General features: G+C 50.1%; 1 protein-coding gene across 4 annotated transcripts in view; it reads right to left on the bottom strand.

The window, feature by feature from the left end:
* Window positions 1–21,616, bottom strand: part of PTPN14 (protein tyrosine phosphatase non-receptor type 14) — a 157,088-nt gene that overhangs the window by 9,755 nt on the left and 125,717 nt on the right. For 3 of the 4 annotated variants that reach the window (XM_053658332.1, XM_053658342.1, XM_053658336.1), the window contains exons 12-18: window positions 20,863–20,941; window positions 17,105–18,576; window positions 12,988–13,131; window positions 11,689–11,907; window positions 8,591–8,719; window positions 5,976–6,210; window positions 1,867–2,030 (exon numbers count right to left, since the gene is read on the bottom strand). In XM_053658332.1, the coding sequence (XP_053514307.1) occupies window positions 1,867–2,030; window positions 5,976–6,210; window positions 8,591–8,719; window positions 11,689–11,907; window positions 12,988–13,131; window positions 17,105–18,576; window positions 20,863–20,941 (2,442 nt within the window). The remainder of the gene's footprint in view (window positions 1–1,866; window positions 2,031–5,975; window positions 6,211–8,590; window positions 8,720–11,688; window positions 11,908–12,987; window positions 13,132–17,104; window positions 18,577–20,862; window positions 20,942–21,616) is intronic. The other variant, XM_053658343.1, reaches the window with a different exon arrangement.

Genomic DNA, 21,616 nt, shown 5'->3' with positions numbered 1-21,616 from the left:
CCAGGCAGATGTGGCCACCCGAGCCCTGGTCAAGCCGTGCAAGGCCCCAGGGGCTGGACCCTCACTCCGTGCTGGGCTGGCTCTGACGTGGGCTGTTTATGTTCTACTGGGCCAGTGACATCTGGTGATCAGTGAGCCTTCACGTCATCGCATCACAGACACCTAGTCTTTGATGGGTCTCCAAAGAGCCCAAGACGGCCATCCTTCAGGTCAGACAAGAGAGAGAAAACAGCCTCTCCAGGTGAAGACGAGGGAGGGAACAGGAGAGGGGGCGTGGACAGGGAATGAAGAAAAGAGGAATCTGATGAAGAAAATGATATGAGAGGGGAGGCAGTGACATGTAAGGGGGGAGGGGACAACAAGGCCCTCCTTCGCCCTCCCCTGGAGCCCCCGGGACCCCCAGGGGAGCCCACGGTATGCCTGGGTCGCAGGTCCCCTGTTCCACATCATCTCATCCCATCTTCCAGAATGGCGTGCATCGGGGACTAAGCGGCAAGCTATTCACTCTGCTGAGACTTATGCAGACTTCTGATGGTGGCGGGGAAGCCAACAAGGGAGTCGGAGACAGGAGGGTTAAAACTCAAAAAAGATGATGGAACCTCCATTACTGTTAGTTTGTTTTTTCACCGACAGGCCACAACACACCAAACTCCCGTCCTGTGTTTCGGCCACACAAACATTCATCTGTGCAGACTGAAAGTTCCCAAAATTAACTCTTTATAAGCAGCGAGCTCAAAAACCCTTTGAACACATCTAAACGTAGCATTTATTGTTTTCCTGGAAACTATAATATAGAAGATTTCGTGGGGTAATGATTAATCCAATTTCTGAGCCGCTGATGCTGTTGAGTAAGTGCTCACATATTATCACATAAATCCCTTCACAGAATATGCGTAGTAACGCTTTCTAAAAACTACCAAACCACTTCAAAAGTTTCCCTAGATTTGCTAAGCTGTGTAGTTTGGAAAACGAACAAGAACCCAACGACACTCGGGGTTTGGAGGTAGACTGGAGACTGGCAGTAACTGGGGGCCGGGGTAGAGGGTCTCACTTGTCACGGAGGCACTGCTGCCTTGGAGCCACGTGGCAATGGACGAGTCCCCAGTTTCTGGGCCTCGGTTTCCCCACCTGTGGAGCAGGGGGACGGGCACGTGTCCAGTTCCTCCCCATGGCTGCTGTGAGGACCCCAACTAAGAAAAACAAGGGCAGATGTTCTTCTGCGTGTTTCACCCTGATGAACTCCGAAGCCCCTCAGAGTAACTCCCTGATCTGCAGCAAGAAGGGGGATCCATGCACCATGCAGCCAGTCCAGCCACGGCCCCTTCTTCGTGGGGAAGAGCTGGGCGTGACCTCGGCAAAGGCACGCAGACGGTCGACCCGCTCTGCGCGTCCACGCCGCCGCCAGCCTAGACAAGAGCCGACAGCAACCCCCTTTCAAGAAACTCCCTCTGAAGAATGAAAGCCAGTTTTACGCTCCCCACATTTCACATAGGATCCAGGCCAAAACGCATCTCAGACACGCCAGACGCATCTAAACTACATGTGACCCGCCAGGGAAATTACCCACAATAAAACCAGACTGTCTACAAAACACAGTTGACCTCCAGAAGGACGTGTTGACTAAGATCGGACTTTCTCAACAGCTCCTATCTTACGCTCCGATCTCCTCTGCCATGTGCTGCGGGTGTCTGCACGGCACAGGGAGAGACAACAAACAGATAAGGAGGCAGAGAGTGTCAGAGTCCCGGCAGGAACCGCGGGTCTGGAAGGCCCCCGTCAGCACAGAGGAAATCAGGCCCTGGAAAATGAGGGCACGGGTGAGTCCCCAAGGTGGCGTGGTCACTCAGGAAGCCCAGAGTGACTCACCTCATTATGCTCCAGGCAGTAGATCATCAGCTCGGAGAGGATGACCACGCCAGTCCTTCCCACCCCAGCGCTGCAGTGGACGACGATGGGGGGGTGCTGGTTCTTGGTGCCTTCCAGCATGCTGTTGGTGTGCCGGCGGACGGACTGGATCTCCTCCAAGTACGCTGCAAGGCAGAACGCAAATCTGGTCACCAAAGTCCTGAGTGGCTTCGCAGACAAGTGAGGGGGGGAAAAACTGATGGTGAATCTTTTTTTTTTAAAGTGACAATAATTTACAGTTCTTACAAGACACTAATTATTTGGCTGGTACTCACTGTACAAGTCCTAGAGCCAGAAAGGACCAGCTGGGAGTCAATTAGTCCATGGGAGAATTTGTTCTTTAAATTAAATAGTTCTTTTTTAAAAATTAAATTGTTTTCCCCTCTGCAAATCCCAAAGTCCCCCAAGCAGATGATTCTCGACATTACTTACAGCAATTCCTCTATCAGCAGACTGGGATCAGAATAGCAGCGAGGGCCCCGTGCATCGCCTGCCTGTCGGAGCCAATTTCTGGTGGGAAGAGCTCCATCTGCCCCTCTCCCTTCTCCTCCCTGAATGAGTGAATGTCAACTGAGGCTTGACTTCATTTTTAGATTTTTCAAAAAGATTTTATCTATTTATCTTTAGAGGCAAAGAGGAGAGAGGGAGAGAAACAACAATGTGTGGTTGCCTCTCATGTGTCCCCTGCTGGGACCTGGCCGGCAACCCAGGCATGTGCCCTGACTAAGAATCAAACCGCAATTCCTTAGTTCGCAGGCCCGTGCTCAATCCACTGAGCGACAACAGCCAGGGCCATTTTTAGATTTTAAAATAAGACTTGATGGGACCTGCCTCTCGGCTTGAATTCCAAGGGCTCGATGAGTAGCTCACGATAAGCCACCCACACCCCCATTTCTGGAGGTGACGTGTTGGGACCGGGGGTCTTGCCACCTCCCTCGTCCCTTCCAACCGCTGCTGAGCCCAGCAGGGCTGCGCAGGGCTCTGCTCATTACTCCAAAGGGCCCCACGCGAAAAGTCACGGCAACAATGGCCTTCATGATCATCAGAAATGATAAATAAATAAGGGGTAGAAATGTAGTTCTCAAACAGGCCGAAACCTGGAAAAAGTGCATCAGTAACTGAGCGTCTGCAGTAGCTGGGTCGGGGGATTCCGAGGTTCTCAGCTCCCAGGAGAACCCCACCCTGACGCAGCGGCGTGCAGGAGACGAGCGGAGACACTCACAGGGGCGAGGGAAAGAGGTGCCTGCAAGCCAGTTTCGTCCACTCAAAAGCACCTGCTTACAGACAGTGAATAGAAACTCCTGTTTTTCTTCATAAGCTGGTCCGATTACAAAGTAATCTGAGGGAATTTACCAAAATAAGCGACGATCGCTACCAGCACCACTGGCGGTAACGTACAATGAGACGGGACAGAACAGGGGGGAAGACGGCCTGGGCCGACCAGACGGAGGGGCTGCTGCTGGGTGCGGACCTGAGCTGCACACTGCGCACGGAAGGAAGCCTCCGACCCACTTTTCTGCAGCGGGTAAAAGACAGTGGGTGCTGCTGTCTGACAAAAGGTAGTGATGCCAAAAAAAGACAGGGGTTTTCTTATGCTAAATTTGTTTTTTAAAGGTTTTTATTTATTATTTATTTATCTTTAGAGGGGGAAGGGAAGGAGAGAGGGAGAGAAACATCAATGTATGGTTGCCTCGTGTGCGTCTCCTGCTGGGAACTGGCCTGCAACCCAGGCCTGTGCCCTGACTGGGAACCAAACTGCGATCCTTTGGTTCGCAGGCCCGTGCTCGATCCACTGAGCTATGCCAGCCAGGGCTCTTAATACGAAATTTAAAAAGTCAGAGAAATACTGATCAGCGAGGCAGATGCCCATCAAATGTAGTTTCAGAAAGCACGGAGGAGTTGGGTTTAAAGGGACGCTTCCTCTAGCCATCGCATGAACAAAGCTGTCACTCAGTCAAGACCTCTGGGGGCTGGGAACAGTTTGGCCTTGGTGCAGACAGGCAATCTGAGCTAACAGCTGGAGGGCCAACGTTTCCAAACCCCACTCAGCACACCTGTCCTGAGTTTCTCAGGAATGGAAATTAGCACATTTGTATTATTTAAAAATATTTTCTCAGTAATTCAGATGGGCTTCCCTTCCATTGGTTCTGATTGAAAAGATCTGGCTTTAATTTTAACCACCTTATATATAAAGGCTTCATCTTTTACCAGCGTTGTCAGTTAATCATCCATCTGATCTACTTTTACTGTTTCCACATTCTGCATCTTGGAGGAAATTCTAATCGATCAATTAGTAAAAGCCCAACAGAAGGAAATAAACAGAATGGTCTGATGAGGAAAGAGAGAGAGCTCTGCAGAGGTCACTGCCCTGCTTACTAGGATCTGAGCTGCAGGCGAGGGTTCGACCTCAGGCAGATCGCTAAGCCCCTGTAGTTCGCACTCTAGACCCTGTGGTGCCAATCACCTTTCTCTTCTCCACTTAGAGCCTCCACTTCCTGTGGTCCCATCATTACTTGAAGGGGAAATTAAACACCTTTATTAACAAAAGAAGTCTGCATCGAAGTCTTTCCCGTGGAGTTTGTGAATGGAACTTAAAAACCCATCTCCTCTCTGTCTTCCCTGCCTCCCATTCTGAAGGAATATCAGAGCAAACTCATGGGGTTGGCCTTATCCAACGACCAGAGGACGGTGGCCTTGCCTTGGCCACCGGTATCCCACCAGCTGGGGAGGCAACCACACAGCAGGTATGACATTAAACCTGCAGAGAGCCCTAGGGCCTCCTCCCTAGAGGGGTCAGGAAGGAGTGAGCTTTCCCCTCAAGGGCAGGACATTTAGGCAAAGGAAGGGAGGGGAAACTCTGCGGCCGTCTTCAAAAAGCAGGTGCCCTGTGAGCACCAGTCTGAGCTCCAAGAGGTCACCTGTCCGATTGCCGTGTAGGGCACATGCCTGGGTCGGGGGCCAGGTTCCCAGCTGGGGGCCTGTGAAAAGCAACCCACATTGATGTTTCTCTAGCAAAACAATGTTTCTCTCCCTCTTTCACCTTCTAAAAAATAAATTAAACCTTAAAAGAAAAAGGGCAGATGACAGTATTGCTGTCACCCCTGGACTGTAATCGCTGGCCTGCCTTTCCCACAAGACCGAGAGCATCTTTAACACAAAGACGGCTGCATCTCTGCGTCCTGAGAGCCCAGGCCGAGCTGGCCATGTGGTGAGCACACACCCAGCTCTGGCCTTTCCAACTGTGTGCTGCGTGTAATCTGGGTGTGAGTGCGCCTCTAAGGTCAGCGTAGCCTGAAACAGGATGTAGGTGAATGACTCCAAAAACGACAGTTGCAAGCCTACAAGTGGATTTCAATCATTCCTAGTATCTTAATCACAGGTCCTGACTGAAATTTACTGCTATCGGGAAATACAGGGCTTGTGAGAGCAAAAAAATAAATGTCCTAATTTTATTGTTCTGTGGGTTTTTTTTAATTGTGGTAAAATATACATAACATAAAGTTTATCGTGTAAATCATTTCTAGGCATACAATGCAGTGGCATTGAGCATTTTCACAACCTTGTCCAAACACCACCACCATCCAATTCTATAAAGAACTTTCTTATTGTCCCCAATGAACAGTGTACCAGTCAAATAATAACTCCTGTTCCCCTCCTCCCTAACCCCAGGTAACCTCTATTATACCTTCCACCTCTGCGAAGCTATGCATTCTGGGTACCTCATATAAACGTCATCATTCAATATTTTGTGTCCGGTTTGTTTTACTTAGCACAATGTTTTCAAGGTTTAGACATGTAGCAGGCATCAGGATAATTATTAATGAGTAGCTAAAGTTCTAAATCAAGGAAGAATCATTCGTTTGCCAGAGTTTTAGCATCACGAGTGGAGAGAATACAGCAAGTGACATGACTTGTCTTCTCTGTTCCGCATATACTATGCGAAGGGTCACATGGGTCAAAGTTACGGCACTTTCGCCCCTTGAGGGAGAGCATCCTCTTTCCGTTTCACCTCCGACAGATACGACCACTGATTCAGGTGGTACCACCACGACTGGGAAGGGGAAACTTACACAAAAATCCTTGGACATCCTCTGGGCAGCCGTGGTCTGGCCAGTCGGTGTATTGCAAATGCCACACCGTCCTTTCCTGCCCAGACAAAAGGTGCTTCACCTTTAAGCCCGTGGTTGCATAGCAACCAGAATCTGTTCGGAACTTTGTGGTGACCTTGAACTTGCCATAGGTGGCTGAGCTGTGCTTGGAACCCAGTTTGGGCCAGTATCGGTGGCTCTTGGTTCGTCCGCCCTCCTGAATCACACACAAAAGCAAAATTGGAAATAAGTCAGGGGAAGGAAGCTCTTATCCTCTTAATCTTAAAATCTGAGGACAGAGAAAAATATAAATAGCTTCTAAGTCACTAACTCAGTAGCATCGTGCAGTGTCTATCAGAGATTAGGTCCTATAAATCTGAGCTAAGACCCATAATAAGACGTACAATGGCAGCTACATCGATGGAAAATGTAAGAGATTCACAACTGAGCTGCGGCTGAACGTTACAAAGAGACGAGCTAATGCAGAGTCTAGAGGTGGAAACCAGCTTGGGGTGTGGAAGAGACAGAGGGGTCTGCAGGGTAGCTGCAGTTTGGCGAGCATGGGGGAGGGTGGTCGAGAGGAAGCTGGACAGGCGCCTTGGCCCAGGGTAGGGGGTTTGGATGTCACACCACAGCCAGTGGGAAGCCATTCAAAGGAGGTGGAGCGACCTTAGGCAGCGGAGTGACTCACTCTAGCAGTCATTCTAAGTCACGCTCTGCAGTTCTGATGTTCAGGCCCGGGCCCTGCCCTCTCTATGAGACGCACGGACGACAGACACAGCCACTATCCCTAGTGCGCGTCCCACCTTTTTCCCAGCCTGACCCATTTGTTTTAGTTCAGTCGACCCCTGAACGAGAGAACAGTGGGGCAGACCACCTTGCTCTCTCCATTCACCGTGCAATATTTTCTGAGAATGTGCCTCTCGACCTTTTACACCATGTGTCTATTTTCAAACTTTCTGCACCGTTCCGAAATCACTGGAGTTGGGGGGTGGACGAGATGGGGGCTCAGGAGGGGACCCAGGGCAGGGTGTGGGTACAGACAGCAGAGAAACACTGTATGGTGGGAGTGAGCAGCCAGCGCTGGGGACTTGCTCCTTACACGAGCCCTGACACCTGGTCCACCTGCAGAACAGCACGTCTCTGGGTGAAACAGAGACGCTCCCCTCATTTATTTGGCTGTAGCGAAGTCTCCTTACGTTTGAAGCAGCCTGCCTCTTTTATTACTGCAAGGCCTTGAATTTATGTTGCTGTTAAGCATCTAAATCAGTTACGAGTTTCGGAGGCTGCCTCACAGATTGCCGGACTTCGTGTTGGTGAGGCTGGCTGCTTCTGTCACTCAGGTTTCAGCTCAAATGCCACCCCCTCGGCGGGCCCTGGGCTGCCCCGTCTAAAGAAGCCCCCAGTCACTCTCTACCCCGTTACCTGTTTGCTTTTTCTTTGGGATACTCGCCACTGTCTGAACTTAGCTGACTTGCTCAGTTCTTATCCTTCCCACCCCTCCCTCTAGGATGCAAGCTCCCTGGGGACAGAGATCGTGCCCGTCTTGCTAGGTACCGTGGCCCTTGGGGCAGCACTGAGGGTACACTGTGTTAAGGTGAATGGTCTCCTCCCAACTGCATCTCCTGCAATTACAAAAGATACAACCACCCTAGAGGATTTAGAATTAACTCTTTGTGGGAAGGTCAAATCGAAGGTCAGAGAAGGACAAGTGGCTTTAAAGAGGTGAAGTCCCTCTTACCACTAGCTTAGGGCCATTCTGCAAAGTAACTGCATGGAACAGTCAATGAAGAATATGTGCCTTTTTTCCCCAATTCTCTCTGGTCCTTACCTTTTAAAAATTGTTAGCATAGGGGTGTGTAATGCTATATATGGTAAAAACCACATGAAACCAGTCCCTTAAATGACTTCAAAACATGGGTTAAAATTTAATGAAAAGAAGGAAAGGAAGCGGTTAAGAATTTTTTTTTGAACTTGAGAATGTAACAAGAAAAGAAGAAAAAAATCTCCCCCCACCGACAGCAAGCTCCTGGGGAACTAACTGCTCGACGGGCATGTGCCCATTTTCATACCGCCGTGTGGAGTTCTCTATTTACCACAGGGAAACTATGTTTGACTTGGCAAAGGAAGAAGAAAACCCTTTTTCTCTCCCTAGAGAATAAGGACCTCCACAGGAACAACAGCTTCTGGTCTCTTTCTCGCCGATAAGCAGGAGGGCAGGCCAGCTGGCCATGCCTGGGCCAGGAATCGGTGCCTCCTGACCCGGAGCAGCCCAGGTCCGTGAATTGCAATGGAAAGACCATGGCTTTGTTCAGCACACAAGGGTGAGCAGGCTCTTTCTGTGTATATTTGACTTTAGCTCATGGCCAGGCAGGGAAAAGAGTTTAAAAGCTGGTGAACATGGGATGCAATCAATACACTGTTTTTGGAAAGCAAAACAAATTCATGGGGATGTCAGAAGGGAAAACACGTGCATGCCAAAGAGAGAAGGATGTGCAGAGCCCAGTGCTGCCGGAAGAGGTGGGGAGCAGCCCCTCTCTGGCCAGTGCCACCCCCCGCCTACCCCCTCCCCCGGGAACAGACAGCTGTCCCCTTACCTCTTCTGCGGTGACCATGGCGATCACGTTGGCTCCCTGCTCCCACACCATCTGCCAGAAGTCATGGCACGTGTGTGGCAGGGGCCCCTGCGTGGCTATGTAGTGCCATTCGGCCCCACCAACCACCACCTGCAAACCAAGGACAGCATTGGTGAAGTGACCCCAAGTCCAGGACCTGCTGACCCCAGGCAGGCCACATGGGTCAGTGCCATTACCAAACACTCTGAGGTCATGAGGGCCACAGGAAAATGCTGTTAACATACATTTCTGTCTGCAACCTACAGTAACTATGTACAAACCAGTGCCTTTCAAACACACACACACACACACACACACACACACACACACACACACACGAGCATCTCCACACACCCAATGTTAGATGAACCTATGTGTGTACAACCTAACAGAATTTGTTACAGGCACAACAGCTTTGCTCACTATGTGCAATGCACTGTGGTAATTTCTATTCTTTTCTCTACTCTAGTCTATTTAAAAGCCAAGCTGGTCCTGACTCCTGAATGACTGCACAGCCCACTACCACACTGTGACCTGCAGTTGGAGAATCAGTGCTCCGTGGCATCCGTTCAAACAACGGAGAAGTCCACCGTGGGCGGAGGCTTCCAGAGTGATGTCCTTCTACTGCTCACTTGGTAAGAAGCGTGCCGTCAACCTCAGTGGTGCCTGGCACTGTGCCACACATGGTACAGGTGTCCCAAAGGCACTTAAGTCGACAGCACGTGCCTTCTGTCATTAACTCCCCCTTGTGCCGTCCCACAGCATCCAACCAAACTCTGGAGCCATGAGACGGTTTTGGAAAATAGAATCACTACCCCGTGCCACTCAGAGTGATCTCGGGAGAGGAATTCTGCAGCTGCACATTTCAGCAGCAGAAAAGTCATAAATAAGAAGCTGTGTCTGGGGGGCTGAAGGCCACAGTGTCTGGCTAAACTGGTGGCCTTGGCAAGGACTCTTTCTGTGTCCCTTTCCATCCCTGGGCCTTGGTGTCACAGAGCCAGGCCTCTCACATGTGTGCCATGGCAGATTTCTAGAGAGTTCTAGGAGCGATGAAGGGATCATTGTTTGAAACTATTTCCCCTCCCTTATTTCATGAAACTCGGGATTAACTTGATTCAAACAAAAACAATGTCAGTTACTGTCTGATTGCACAAGGCATGTTTAGGTCAAAGCTGGCGAGCGAAATCTGTTTTCCAAGTACTGGTGGGAGGCAACATCCATATAGCTGCTGGCTGGCTAGGAGCTGGGTTATCAGGGGCGCTGGGATTTTCGACATCAGCCTCCCTGGCACCCAACATATAGGAACCATAAATACTTCCAGAGTATGCTGCTGCCTGGGGCCTTCTAGCAAGTTCCAAGTATTGACAGGAGGGCATTAAAAACTGCATTAAAAACGCAACAACCAATGCTACTAGGTGGATTTCACAGATGTGATTCCACCTCTGGAGCAGATAAATCTCTGTTCTGTGTTAACAGCCGTTTGGAACCCAGGGAGAAAACATTGGCAAGATAGACGACTCTATTCCAAAAACACGGACAAGTTCTCGCAAGCTCCATGGGTCTATTAAACGCACCATGTCTAACCCGGATGCACGGATGAAATGTGGGCCCCGGAGAACACTGGGAAGGGAGAGCTTCTGTTAAGGACACCCAGTGGGCCCCGCTGATGCCGACTGACAGCTTTTTCCAGACAGCAGATGGAAAATGGGAGAGGAGATTGGGCCAAAAGAACAACAGAGTATAATATCGCCATGCAAGATTTCCATAGGCATTCTATCAAGAAGCAGCTGTGTGAGATGCCTTTTTGTCTGATTACATTACTTTGGCCCTTGTCTCGTAATCTAAACGAAGCCCATGTGTTCCGCTGTTGTCAGTTTACTTAAGGGTTTCCTGGGTTCGTTTTTTATTGTTTTCGTTCTCACTCGAAAATAAGAGTGAAACACGCAATCTGACCCACGATGGTGCTCTTTCATATTTCTTTTGACAGTACTTCCTGATACTTAAAAAATATATATGGTTATCTATGCTCTGTGTGCAAAAGCAGTACGCCCCACCTCAGTACGCTTGTCATATTCTGTATCAAAACTGTAATAACTGATACATGGGCCAGACATCTGGCTGCATTTTGGAGGATTTGGCTACAGCTGCAAAGTCCAATGAAGAAAGGCAATAATTCTGGGCAAAGCCAGACACAGGTTTCTGAGGTTATTGACCATACCAGACTAATCGTGCGGACGTTATACTGTTTAAAAACATCCTGTAACAATTGCTTTAATGTTAGTTCATGAGTAAATTCTTCTTCTTCAGAGGCCAGAGCAAAGGGTGACGTTCCAAACAAGTACGTGCTGTCATCAGAGACGCAGGGGAAGGTGAGCTATTTGGAGACATTTAACTGTATGGACACAAGTATCCACAACTCTGAGTTCTATTTGGGGTCAAACAGAGCTAATTTAAAAAAACTATGAAATACTGAGATAAAAAGGTTTGAAGTCATTGGAATATGAACAAAAATGAAAGACACTAACATACTGAATAATGTGGCTAATCTTGCAAGACTCACTACTGAGCACACCTTCAGTTTAAATTAGTCCACTCTTCTAAATACGAGGCGACTTTGGGACTTCAGGTGTCAAAGGCCTCACCTGCAGCACTATCAGGGGCAACAGGTAAGTTTGCTGCTCTTGCGCATCCCCAAAACTTCCACGCAGCAAGACAATGCCCGTGACTTCCAAAGTCTCCCCCATCTGCTAATTACAAACTGAAAACTCAAGGTTTTTATGTGCGTTTGGGGAGAGCTGTAACCTGAGAGAGAGAAAAATTAAACCCTCTGTACCAAGCAAGCTTCAGAAGTAGGTGACCTGAAGTTTTCCCCACGGCCTCTAGGTTTCCTTCCTTCTGCAGACTGACAGGCATGCTCTTTCAGTTGAGTAAGAAAAGCCCAGACGCTCAAAAACATTCTCTCAGGGTTTGGGGACAAGCCAAGGTGCACAGGGCAGCCAGTCGGACATTTTTTTCCCCTGCATTTTTACCTCTAACCCAGCCATCTTTTCCAAACCTTCCCAGCACGCACCCCGCCTCACCTTGATGTGGGAAGCATTAATGTAGCCCGTGTTATTTTCTTTGGTCGGTATCAGTTCTACTCGATTCTCCTCGTAGGGGACAACTTCGCGGATCCGGCTGCGCTCAGCATTTTCGGGCAGAGCCGCTGTGCTGAAAATGCCGTTCGCCTTTTTCTTTGGGATTTGCTCATATTCCGTGAACACCATCCCCTCTTCAAGCTTCTTCTTCAGGGTTCTGAACTGCAACAGAAAGGAATCTTCAGCTCACTGAACTGTTTTAACCAAACCTCCCACACCTCCCTCCCAAGAAACCCAACAAAACAAGCAGGTGTCTTTAAACATTGACAGCGATGGTGTTAAGAAGTACTTTCAAGATGGCCAATGGAAGCTGGATGATTTGGTCTCATTATTAACCATATTGCTACTTCCCATAACCAATCTCCTTTGCCCTTATACCTTCCATAGGACAAATCTGCAAGACCAGGCAAGAGCTGAAATTCACAACTGCTATTTTTGTTATTAACGGCTCTGTGTAAGGTCTTAATGTAAGGACATCTTGGGTTTTAATTATCCACACATCCTTTTCTCCACATACACAGCTCCTTTTACTGGGCTGAATTTTAACATGTTACTGGTGCACAGTCCTGCAGTTCCGAGGATTAAAATAAAAGTCCCTCTCCTTTTATTTTTCCTATGGCCAAACCCCTACTTACAATAATAGGTATTAATTGGATTAAATAATTCCTTTAGAGTCCCTTCTGGCTTTCAAAACATCCTAATACTTCACATATACTGACAGGAATCTAAAACCCTCATGGTATTAGCCCTCTACACCTGTTTTTTAATAGCAATTTCAGGAACCAAAGGAACACCTTTCTTCATTGTAAAATACTAGCGTGGAATTTAAGCAGCATATTAAAAGAGCTCTGTAAACGCTTGGGTAAAACGCTTACTTTCTAAACAATGGCAATCATTCATAAACGTCATCGACATCGAGAGCCACGGCAATTGTTTAACTTTCTCCCTTTGCAAAAAGGGAAAGAGGCCCGAAGACGCTGAGTGACTTGACCTGGGTAGGCCCCATGGTCAAGGGCTTGGTCTCTTCAGGCAGCCATCGCTGTGCCAACTTGACAAAGAAACATGAGATTCTTGGAACAGACCCACTTATTACAACACAGCTAGACTACGTCTCGCTAATCTCAAATAGAAGAATTAATTCATCAAATAAACCCTAGCGCTGGCGTGTTTGGGCAAGGAGAGGGCTTTGGAATCCTCAGAGCACAGGGAGTGGGTCACATGCCTGACAAGCCCGGTGCTTACCCTCTCGTCCATGGGAATCCGGGTGCCGTCAGCTCGACCGTCCTCCCGCCCCGAGACCCGAGCAACCGAGAGCCCGTTCAGCGCTGCCAACATCAGCGGCCTCTTCTGCGCCTCCAGACCTGCCATCTTCTGCTTCTCTAGATTCTTGTGGCAAGAAAAGGCATGTTCTCATTGTTTATAATACCAGTCCAGTTCTGGAATGCATTTTAATCTCCCCAAATCTGTGACTCTCCAGCCAAGGAATGCAGACACTCACCACTAGCAGGGCAAATCCAAACGCAGCCTACCCATCCTCTCCCACTGTGCCGAGGGAGCCCCTTTCTACACAGCTCTCGTTTTAAAATAGATGAATCCATGAGCAAACAACAAGCAAACAGGAGCAAAGACTCCATACAAATGCATCCTGCAACAGGGCTCACCAAAAACAAATAAAAAACCCCCAATGTACAAGCAAGGTACTAATACACCCTGTGACAGGGGCTCACCAAAAAATTAAAAAAAAACAAACCCACAAAAAACACACACTGTGTGATGCATTGTTTAGAGATCTGAACACACAAATCGTAAAAAAAAAACGAAACCTGCTCAAGTTTCCATTCTAAGGGGCTCACTGGAAGGATGTTAATCCTGTACTGAACCTCCAATCCTTGAGATGTCACCCCCAGGATGAGAGCTGATGTGACTTAGCCAACGAGCTCCCACCAGAGCCTGGGGCCAGCTAGGACGATGCCCCGGGCAGTCCCTTCCTGAAGGACGGAGTGGACGCCACCGCTCCCGATGACTGTGATGGGACCCCACTGACGAGACCCAGCTGTGAGAATACGGAGTTGGGGGCTGAGCAGACCACGCAGGGAAAGGCTGGAGGTTGACACCTGGCCCTCGGTGGCTTCCAGGAGGCCTCTTGGTCCTCACCTGCACTGTGATCTGTGGCTGGTTCGCTCGGTCAGGGCCCGGGTGCCAGACCCCCTGCTGTGCTGCCTCAGGTCCTCTCTGCTGGGCCAGGCACACAACACCTCCTGTTACTCACGTCTGGCAACCCACTTAGCGCATGTCCCCAAAACCATTTTGTCGTAAAGGCGGAAGAACTGAGGGACTTCATAAAGCATGGGGGGATTTGGGGCCAAATGGAAGTGCAAGCAATTTGCAGACTGCCTTGGCTGCTGCACAGGAAGGGGTCCTCTTAGCCCCGGTTTCTTTTCAAGTCTTTTGGTGGATTTGCTTAGTCCGTCATTTACAGATTTACTCCCCAGAAAGAGGTGTCTTGATGGGACCATGACGCTGGCAGATGGCACAGAGTCAGAGGGTTATTCTGACAATGGTGAGGGGATGGCACCTCCCTCATTCCCTGGGTTCTGCCTGCACCCAGAACAGCTCAGCATTGAGAGCAACACGGCCACCCATACGAGGAAAGGGCATTTGTGAGTGGCATTGACCTTGAGGTAAAGTGTCTCCTCTGGACACAGAAAGCAAGTGCTCAATGCTTCTCTCTCACATCAGTGTTTCTCTCTCCTTCCACCACCTCTCCCCAGTCTCTCTAAAATCAATAAACATCCTCAGGGGAGAATTAAAACAAAATTAATGACCCTACAAAAAATTGGGTTTTCTATCCCAGGCAGATTTAGAAAAATCTGAATTTACATGTTTGGGCTTTTTGTTGTTTGCTTACAAATTTGTTTTTGTGAGAGATAAATTTCCCCCCTATTATCTCTTCAGCTGAGAATTGGTTTCCCAACTCCGAGAAGTTTTGAGAGCAGTAATTTTGGAAAATACGGGCCTGCGGTCCCTCCGATAGGCCCACCCGCAGGGCAGGTGCCTCTCACGGGCCCCCGAGGCAACAAGCCAGGAACTTGCCTGGCGGGAAAGGAAAGCCCAGGAATAAACTATCTCTCTTGGCTCCTTCTCATGTACGCTATCAGCTTATTACAAGAGACAAAAGAGGAAAAAGAAAATAAAGAACTGATTTGGCCTTTTCTCTTCCCGACAGCAGATTTCAGGTCCGGGGCTAAATGTAGTCGGGCAGCAGCAGGAGCCAGAAAGAGCAGCTACCCAGACAGCAGGCCCGGGCCATGGAGTTCTCACCACCCTGGGCTGAATTTTCTCTCTGTTCTTCCTACCCTAAGAGGCCCAGCCTTCTCTTCTCATCTGTTTCTAACAAGCCAGGCCAAAGCTGCCGGTTGGTGGGGCGGGAGGAGGAGCATCCGGTGTGTGGAGAGGAGGCTGGGGTGAGCTTCTTCCTCCAAAACCGGATGGAGAACCACACGACACTGTCCCCATCACGCCTGACACGCTGGTTTGCTGAGGAACCTCCCGACCCTGGGCTGAGGTCAAGACACCAGCCCCAGAGGCAGTCTGGGGGCTCCCAAGTGTGTTTCGCTGGGGGCACCGGTGAAAATTCAAGGGAGAGAGTGTAGTAGGGACGGGGCACCAATGCTCCTGAACTACAAGGTAAGGGTGAAGTCAGCCATTCGCTACCACCCATCTGGACAGGACGGGACACACACATGGTACCCAGGGGCAGCCCCTTGCTGCCTGGTGATTATGCATGAAGTTCTCCGCAGCGAATCCATGCCGTGAGACTGGCTACAGTCTTCTGTTTAGTACAGGTAACATGAGAAGTGGAGGGACCTGACCAAAAATGAGCCCAGAGGACCATCAATAAACATCGAGCCAGAGAAGTTGCTGAGCTGTGTGTTAAAGGAGGGCGCCTGGAACCAGAAAGTGCCGAAAAGCCCTTTCTACCATAAATTACACAGCTTCCCACAAGGCACCCAGCTCAAATTCCATCCCCCCAGCCAAGAGGCTGGATCACCCGAGGAGCGAACGCATCAGTCAAAATTTTCCCTCCAGGTTTGCAAGCAGTGGAAAAAGTTACACCTGCCCCAAATGCTTAGCCCTAGTCCACTGACGGCCAGAACTGTGAGGCCGAGAGAGTTCTTAAAATGTGTCTAAAATAACAGAGTTTTCCAAATTAGATCCCTGAACCCCAGAACTTGGCTTCCTTAAAACACTGGCCCTTGACTGTTCGTTGCAGGTTGATTCCCACTGGAGACTCGGGGAGACTAATGAATGAAGGAAGTCTAAGGAATGGCGTTCAGGGCAAATTTTAAGTTACAACAGCTCCAGAGTTCCTAAAATATGCCGGGGCGCCTTAAGGAATGTGTGTGGCACTTGCATAGGGGAAGTCACTCTGGGTTTGATTCGTTGTCATGAAATTATTTTTTATTTTTAAAGGAGTGAAAATTTCCAGGACCAGCAGTAATGGTGTTCTGGAGTATTTTCTGAAGTAGCAGCGACAACCTAGCAATTTTCTCTTCTGTAGGGAGAACCGGCTCTGCTATTGTATGGACACACCTGGTACTGCACGCTCCCCTGTGCTGACACCACCTGGGCCTTCCAGAAGGTGCATTTCTGACGAAGGGTTTCTCAGGTCTAACAGCAGGCCTGTTCCAATGTTGTGTGTGCATGTGTGTCTCTACGGATGTATGTGCGTGTGTGAATCTACATATGTGTATCTGAATTCTTGATAGACTAAGGTTAACGGGAGTTGAAGCTCAATGGTAAACTTCCAAGTTCATGGTAATGTTCTTGGCTTTGTGTTTCACATCTATGGAACAAAGACCCGAAAACCATGCTCTGGTCACCATTGGTGAGCCGCCCTGCCATACAGATGGACGCAGAAAGCTCCTAAGAGATGTTGCTCTTTTAATATCTAACTGGGGGAAAAAATGCTTTCTTCTGGGAAAACCCTCCAAAATGTCAACAGGTGTAGGAAGGTGAGCTCCTCACAGCTCACACGGTAAGTCTGATCCTGAGCAAACAGCAAAATGCTGGCCAGGACCCCAATCCCAGCACCACCGACCTGTAACTCCGAGACTGCTCTTTGTACCAAGAATGGGAGATCTATTTGAAGGAACAAAAACAAGGTTTTGTGGAATAAAATAGCACCTGTTTAACTGCCAGGGGAGTCTCTGAATCCCTAACACCTTCTCCGAAGGAGCCTCACACCTTCTGTGGTGTCCACGATGAACTGTCCCAGGGACAAGGGCCCCAGGGGGTTCGGGGGGCACCAGCCTGTGTACCCGCCCCCCAGCGTGCCCTGGGCGGGGACAACACTTACCCTGATCATCATCTCTCTTTCTATAATGCTGTCCTCCAGGGAAAACATCTCGGACACGGGCCTCTCCTTCACGGGCTCCTTTTTGACCCGCTCCTTCACACTTGTCAGGTCGGGTTCTGAGATGGACGGACCGAGGGAGGCCCCGTTGACGGCCAGCTGGTCGGCGCGGGAGACACCGACGGCCTTGGCCGGCCCGTGCCTCAGCACCCTGGCTCTGGCGACGGCAGGAGGAAGGCTAACCTGGTCCTGCCTCAGCGCCCCATTGCTGACGCTCTTCCTCGGGCCCGGGTACTCGGGAGGGGGTTTGTTGGGGATGCGGGCTAAGGCCGCCTGCAGCTGGGCGCTGTACTCCATGTTCTCACGGAGCCCGGGGATCCGGGCCACCGATTCCGCCTCCTCCTCCTCCTCGCTCTCGCTGCTGTGGATCAGCATCGTGGCGTCCGAGAACGTCTTCTTGTGGTGGTACTGGGGCAGCGGGGGGACCTCGTGGCCCCCGGGCCCCTCCTTGGGGGGCCCCTGCTCCCGCAGCGTGTTGCGGCGAGCCATGGGGATGTTGAGGGACTTGAGCGTCATGGCTTCCATGCCCCGCACCATGCTGCTCATGACCTCCAGGCTGTGGCGCTTGTTCACCGTGCCATGGTGCTTGGTGGACATGAGGGGCTCGCTCACCTCCTGCAGCGACTGGTGCACTACAGGAGCGCTGTCCTCTTGGAAGGTCTTCACTGACAGCTGCACCTTGCGGGTCACCAGGTCGGGGCTGCTGCCGCTGACGTACTTGTGGCGGTGACTGGCCAGGTCAGGGGTGCTCGTGGCGGGGCGGGGCCGTGGGTAGGGGGGCGGCGGTCTGAAGAGATAGTTTTTGAGCATGTGGGCCGTGTTGTGGCTATGGGTGCCCTGGAGCTGCATGTTGGCCAGCTCCGGGGTGCTCACCGTGTGGGAGATGGCACTTGCCCCGGGCTTGCTGGGCACTGAGCTATTCTTTGGGTTTATCTGATCAGATGGACCGACAAGTTTGTTACTATAGCCCCCCTGTGGCCCATAAGGGACAGTGTAGGGGTGCCTCTCCCGCATCTCCGGCTGGCTGTACACCAGGTCCTCCGGCTGGTTGTAGGCATGGGTGTTGATGATGTTGAGATTTCGCAGGGACTGGCTCTGGCTGTCTGTGTGCACGAGCCCCCTCTTCATCTGGCGCATGACCGTGTCGTAGTCGGGGGTCGGCCGGTACGACGGCACGATGATCGCGCTGTGCCGGTGGCTGGGGATGTAGTCGGCACGCATGATGTCGCTGCCAGGGATACTGAGGTTGGAAGACACGGGAGACGCCTGGATGAAGCTCTGGGAGCAGTTCAGGGAGTTGACGCTGTGCACGCTACACACGCTGCCGTTGGCGATGGTGCCGTTTAGGTAATTCAAGTCCAGGCTGTTGTGGGAGTTGCAGTAGAAGGCATCTTCGTTCCCGTGGAAAATGCTGTCTACGAGAGGTCAGACAAAGGCACATGAACCTCCACGCCGCCCTGCTTCAATTAAATTCATCCTTACACTCACGGGGGTGACTTTTAACCTAAAGAAGTCGGAAAGAGCGCAAAGCCATGGGCTCCACCCACACATTCCCTAGAAACCTGAACATTTCTCGGATGAGATGCCAACCTACAGAAGGAAACATTTTAAAGCATGCCGAAAAGGAAAAGGGAATCTAAACAAGGAAGACAGTGAACATCTGGACTTGACACCCCCTTGGTAAATTCTCAATTGTACCACGAGGTGTGAAGTCAGGCAGCGTGCATGGCCTCCATGCTGGGAGACCTCTTCTCTTGCTCAGGGCTCAGCAACAGGACGGGCTACCTGGGCCGAGGGGCCAAGAGCTTTCACGGGGCAATAGATTCGAAGTTACTGTGCACTTGGAGTTGATCTACAGTGCAAAAGGTCCCTCTACCAGAGGGACTGCTAAGTAATCATAAAGACACAAGACAGATAATATAGCCAGGGGGTCAGGAAGCATGGCTAACACCTTCTCATTAGCAATCAATGGAGGGCAAAGTAAGAATCAGGAATTCTTTTAGCCGCTGCCTAAAATTCACGGAGGCCAAGCCATGTAAAAATTAATCGTAGTTTACAGAGGTACCTAAAGAGATAACAAAACAGATTGGTAAAGTCAGGCCTGTCTGACTTAATCCTCAAAATAAACCTGTGGGGTAGGTGCTGTGACTATTCCAATTTACACGTACAGAGTTGGGCTACAGGGAGGGCATGGGAGGAGGTTGTACGTGCAGACCGGCGTCTCCGCCGCCAGCCAGTGCTCTCAATGGTGACCCTACCCGCACCTCAGAGAAGGAACGGTATTAAATGTAGAACATGGACCATGTTCAGTGGGAAGTGTCTTTCTGTGTTATCGTGTGCTGCTGTGTTGAATCTCTGCACTGTCCGTGTGAGCATGAAAGCTAAGATAATCGAGGCTACTGCATTTAATGCGACCCTGCCGTTCATGAGCAGACCAGAGTTAGTCTGGGCGTGCTCAGTGTTCCTTCAACACACATACACGTATACCCCTCAACCTCCTACCAAAACACTTTTCTGTGAGCAAACTCCAAGTATTGCTCACATTACGGATTTAATCATAAGCAAAGCAGAGGGAGAGACAAAGGCAGAAAAGATGACAAACAGAAGAAGTGACTGTAAACACTCCCTAGCAGGAGGGGTGTGGTCACGGACCAGAGGAGGTGAGTGGTTGAGCGACCCCAGGAGACCACACAGCCAAAGGCTGCCCTGACCCGCCTCTGCAGTTTGCTGGGGGTCAGTGCCCCCCCCCCCCGCAGAGGCAGACTAACTCTGGTCTGCTCATGAATGGCAGGGTCGCATTAAATGCAGTAGCCTCGATTATCTTAGCTTTCATGCTCACACGGACAGTGCAGAGATTTAACACAGCAGCACATGATAACTGAACATGGTCCATGTTCTATATTTAATACCGTTCCTTCTCTGAGGTGCGGGTAGGGTCACCATTGAGAGCACTGGCTGGCGGCGGAGATGCCGGTCTGCACATACAACCTCCTCCCATGCCCTCCCTGTATCCCAACTCTGTACGCGTAAATTGGAAATAGTCACAGCACCTACCCCACAGGTTTATTTTGAGGGTGAAAACAGGTGATACATTGCAAGTGTGAGAAGAGTGCTCAAGGAGAGGAATTTCTCTATAAATGTTAGTTGTCACAACAATAATTATTGTATTGGAATGGTTTGTTCACACATTTTGCACAGGAGTTTAAAAAGAGGAACGTCACGCATTTCCTTTGCAAGTGCTGGGAGAAAGGGGCTGGTGGGAGAGATGGGGGGCAATAGCTAATGTGAAGGGTAGACACGATTTGTGTATTTTTTCTGTTATCCCGGAGGCCTGTGTCCCCTGTCACCGTGAAAAACCATGCTGACTGTTACTGACAGTGCAGGTAAAAGGTATTCTGCGGGGCTTTGACGACACCCTCCCTTCTCTAAGCCCACTTACGAGAGGGAGGAGGAAAGAACCTTGTTCATGGCCTCTTCCCAACCCCCTTAGGAGCCAATTCTCAGGTCATTTTTCTCTCAGGGATAAACGATATTCTACACTTCTCACAAAATGAAGCTGCTTCCTGGGGCCATCCAGACAATGACAAGATTAAAAATGAAAGTGTCACTGTCATCTAAAAACAATACAACAAAGTCAACTTTCCTGCTCTCCCATAATCAGCTGTTCATCTTAAGGAGGGAAAATGGCAAGCCAGAGTTACCTTGTGAAGTGTGCGTTTCCGAGTAGTGTTCGCCACACTGGACGTGCATGGGCGGCAGGATGTACGGCTGCTGCCGGGGCTGAAACAGAGAAGACAGCACAGGTGGGGGGTCACAGCACTGAGGGCCGTCTGCTGCCCTGAATGTCCATCTGAGCATGGGACTGTCCCCAGCACCCGCCCTCGTCTGCAGGGCGGCGCACCAGGCCCCTCTGCCGCCCACCCTGGACCCAACCGCTCTCTCCTCATCCGTACCCAGCCCTCTGCACCCCATCACCGAGTCAGGGCTGCAGAAACAAGATGGGAGAAATAAGGAGGCTGCCTCAAGGTGAAAAGGACAGACAGCCTTGTTCATGTTCATCAACATGAACACATCTATTTCTAATCCACTTTCCAATGCACTTGCAAAGCTCCCGCTGCCTTGTTTCCAGAATGAAAATGCACACATTAGTAGGATACACGAACAATGGCTAGGATGCACTGGATTGTTCGGAGACTCGTTAGTAAGACCCAGGAATCCCACCATCTCCAAGAAACAAACTGCTTTTTCTTTCTAAGTACACGAGGCAACACTAACCTAAAATGGACAATGTCGTTGTTTTCTCAATTTTGTTTTTCAATTACAGTTCACATTGGGTGTTATTTTGTATTTGTTTCAGGTGCACAGCGCAATGCTTAGACAATCATGTCGGGGAGCACTTTGTAATATATGACTGTCTAACCAGTGCCTTTTGAAAAGGAGTAACAGGACCCATAT

This window comes from Artibeus jamaicensis, unplaced genomic scaffold (genome assembly GCF_021234435.1).
Source record: "Artibeus jamaicensis isolate MK-2021 breed Jamaican fruit bat unplaced genomic scaffold, CSHL_Jam_final contig_2170, whole genome shotgun sequence".
NCBI classification, from domain to species: Eukaryota; Metazoa; Chordata; class Mammalia; order Chiroptera; family Phyllostomidae; genus Artibeus; species Artibeus jamaicensis.
This window is presented reverse-complemented; position numbering and strand designations above follow the sequence as displayed.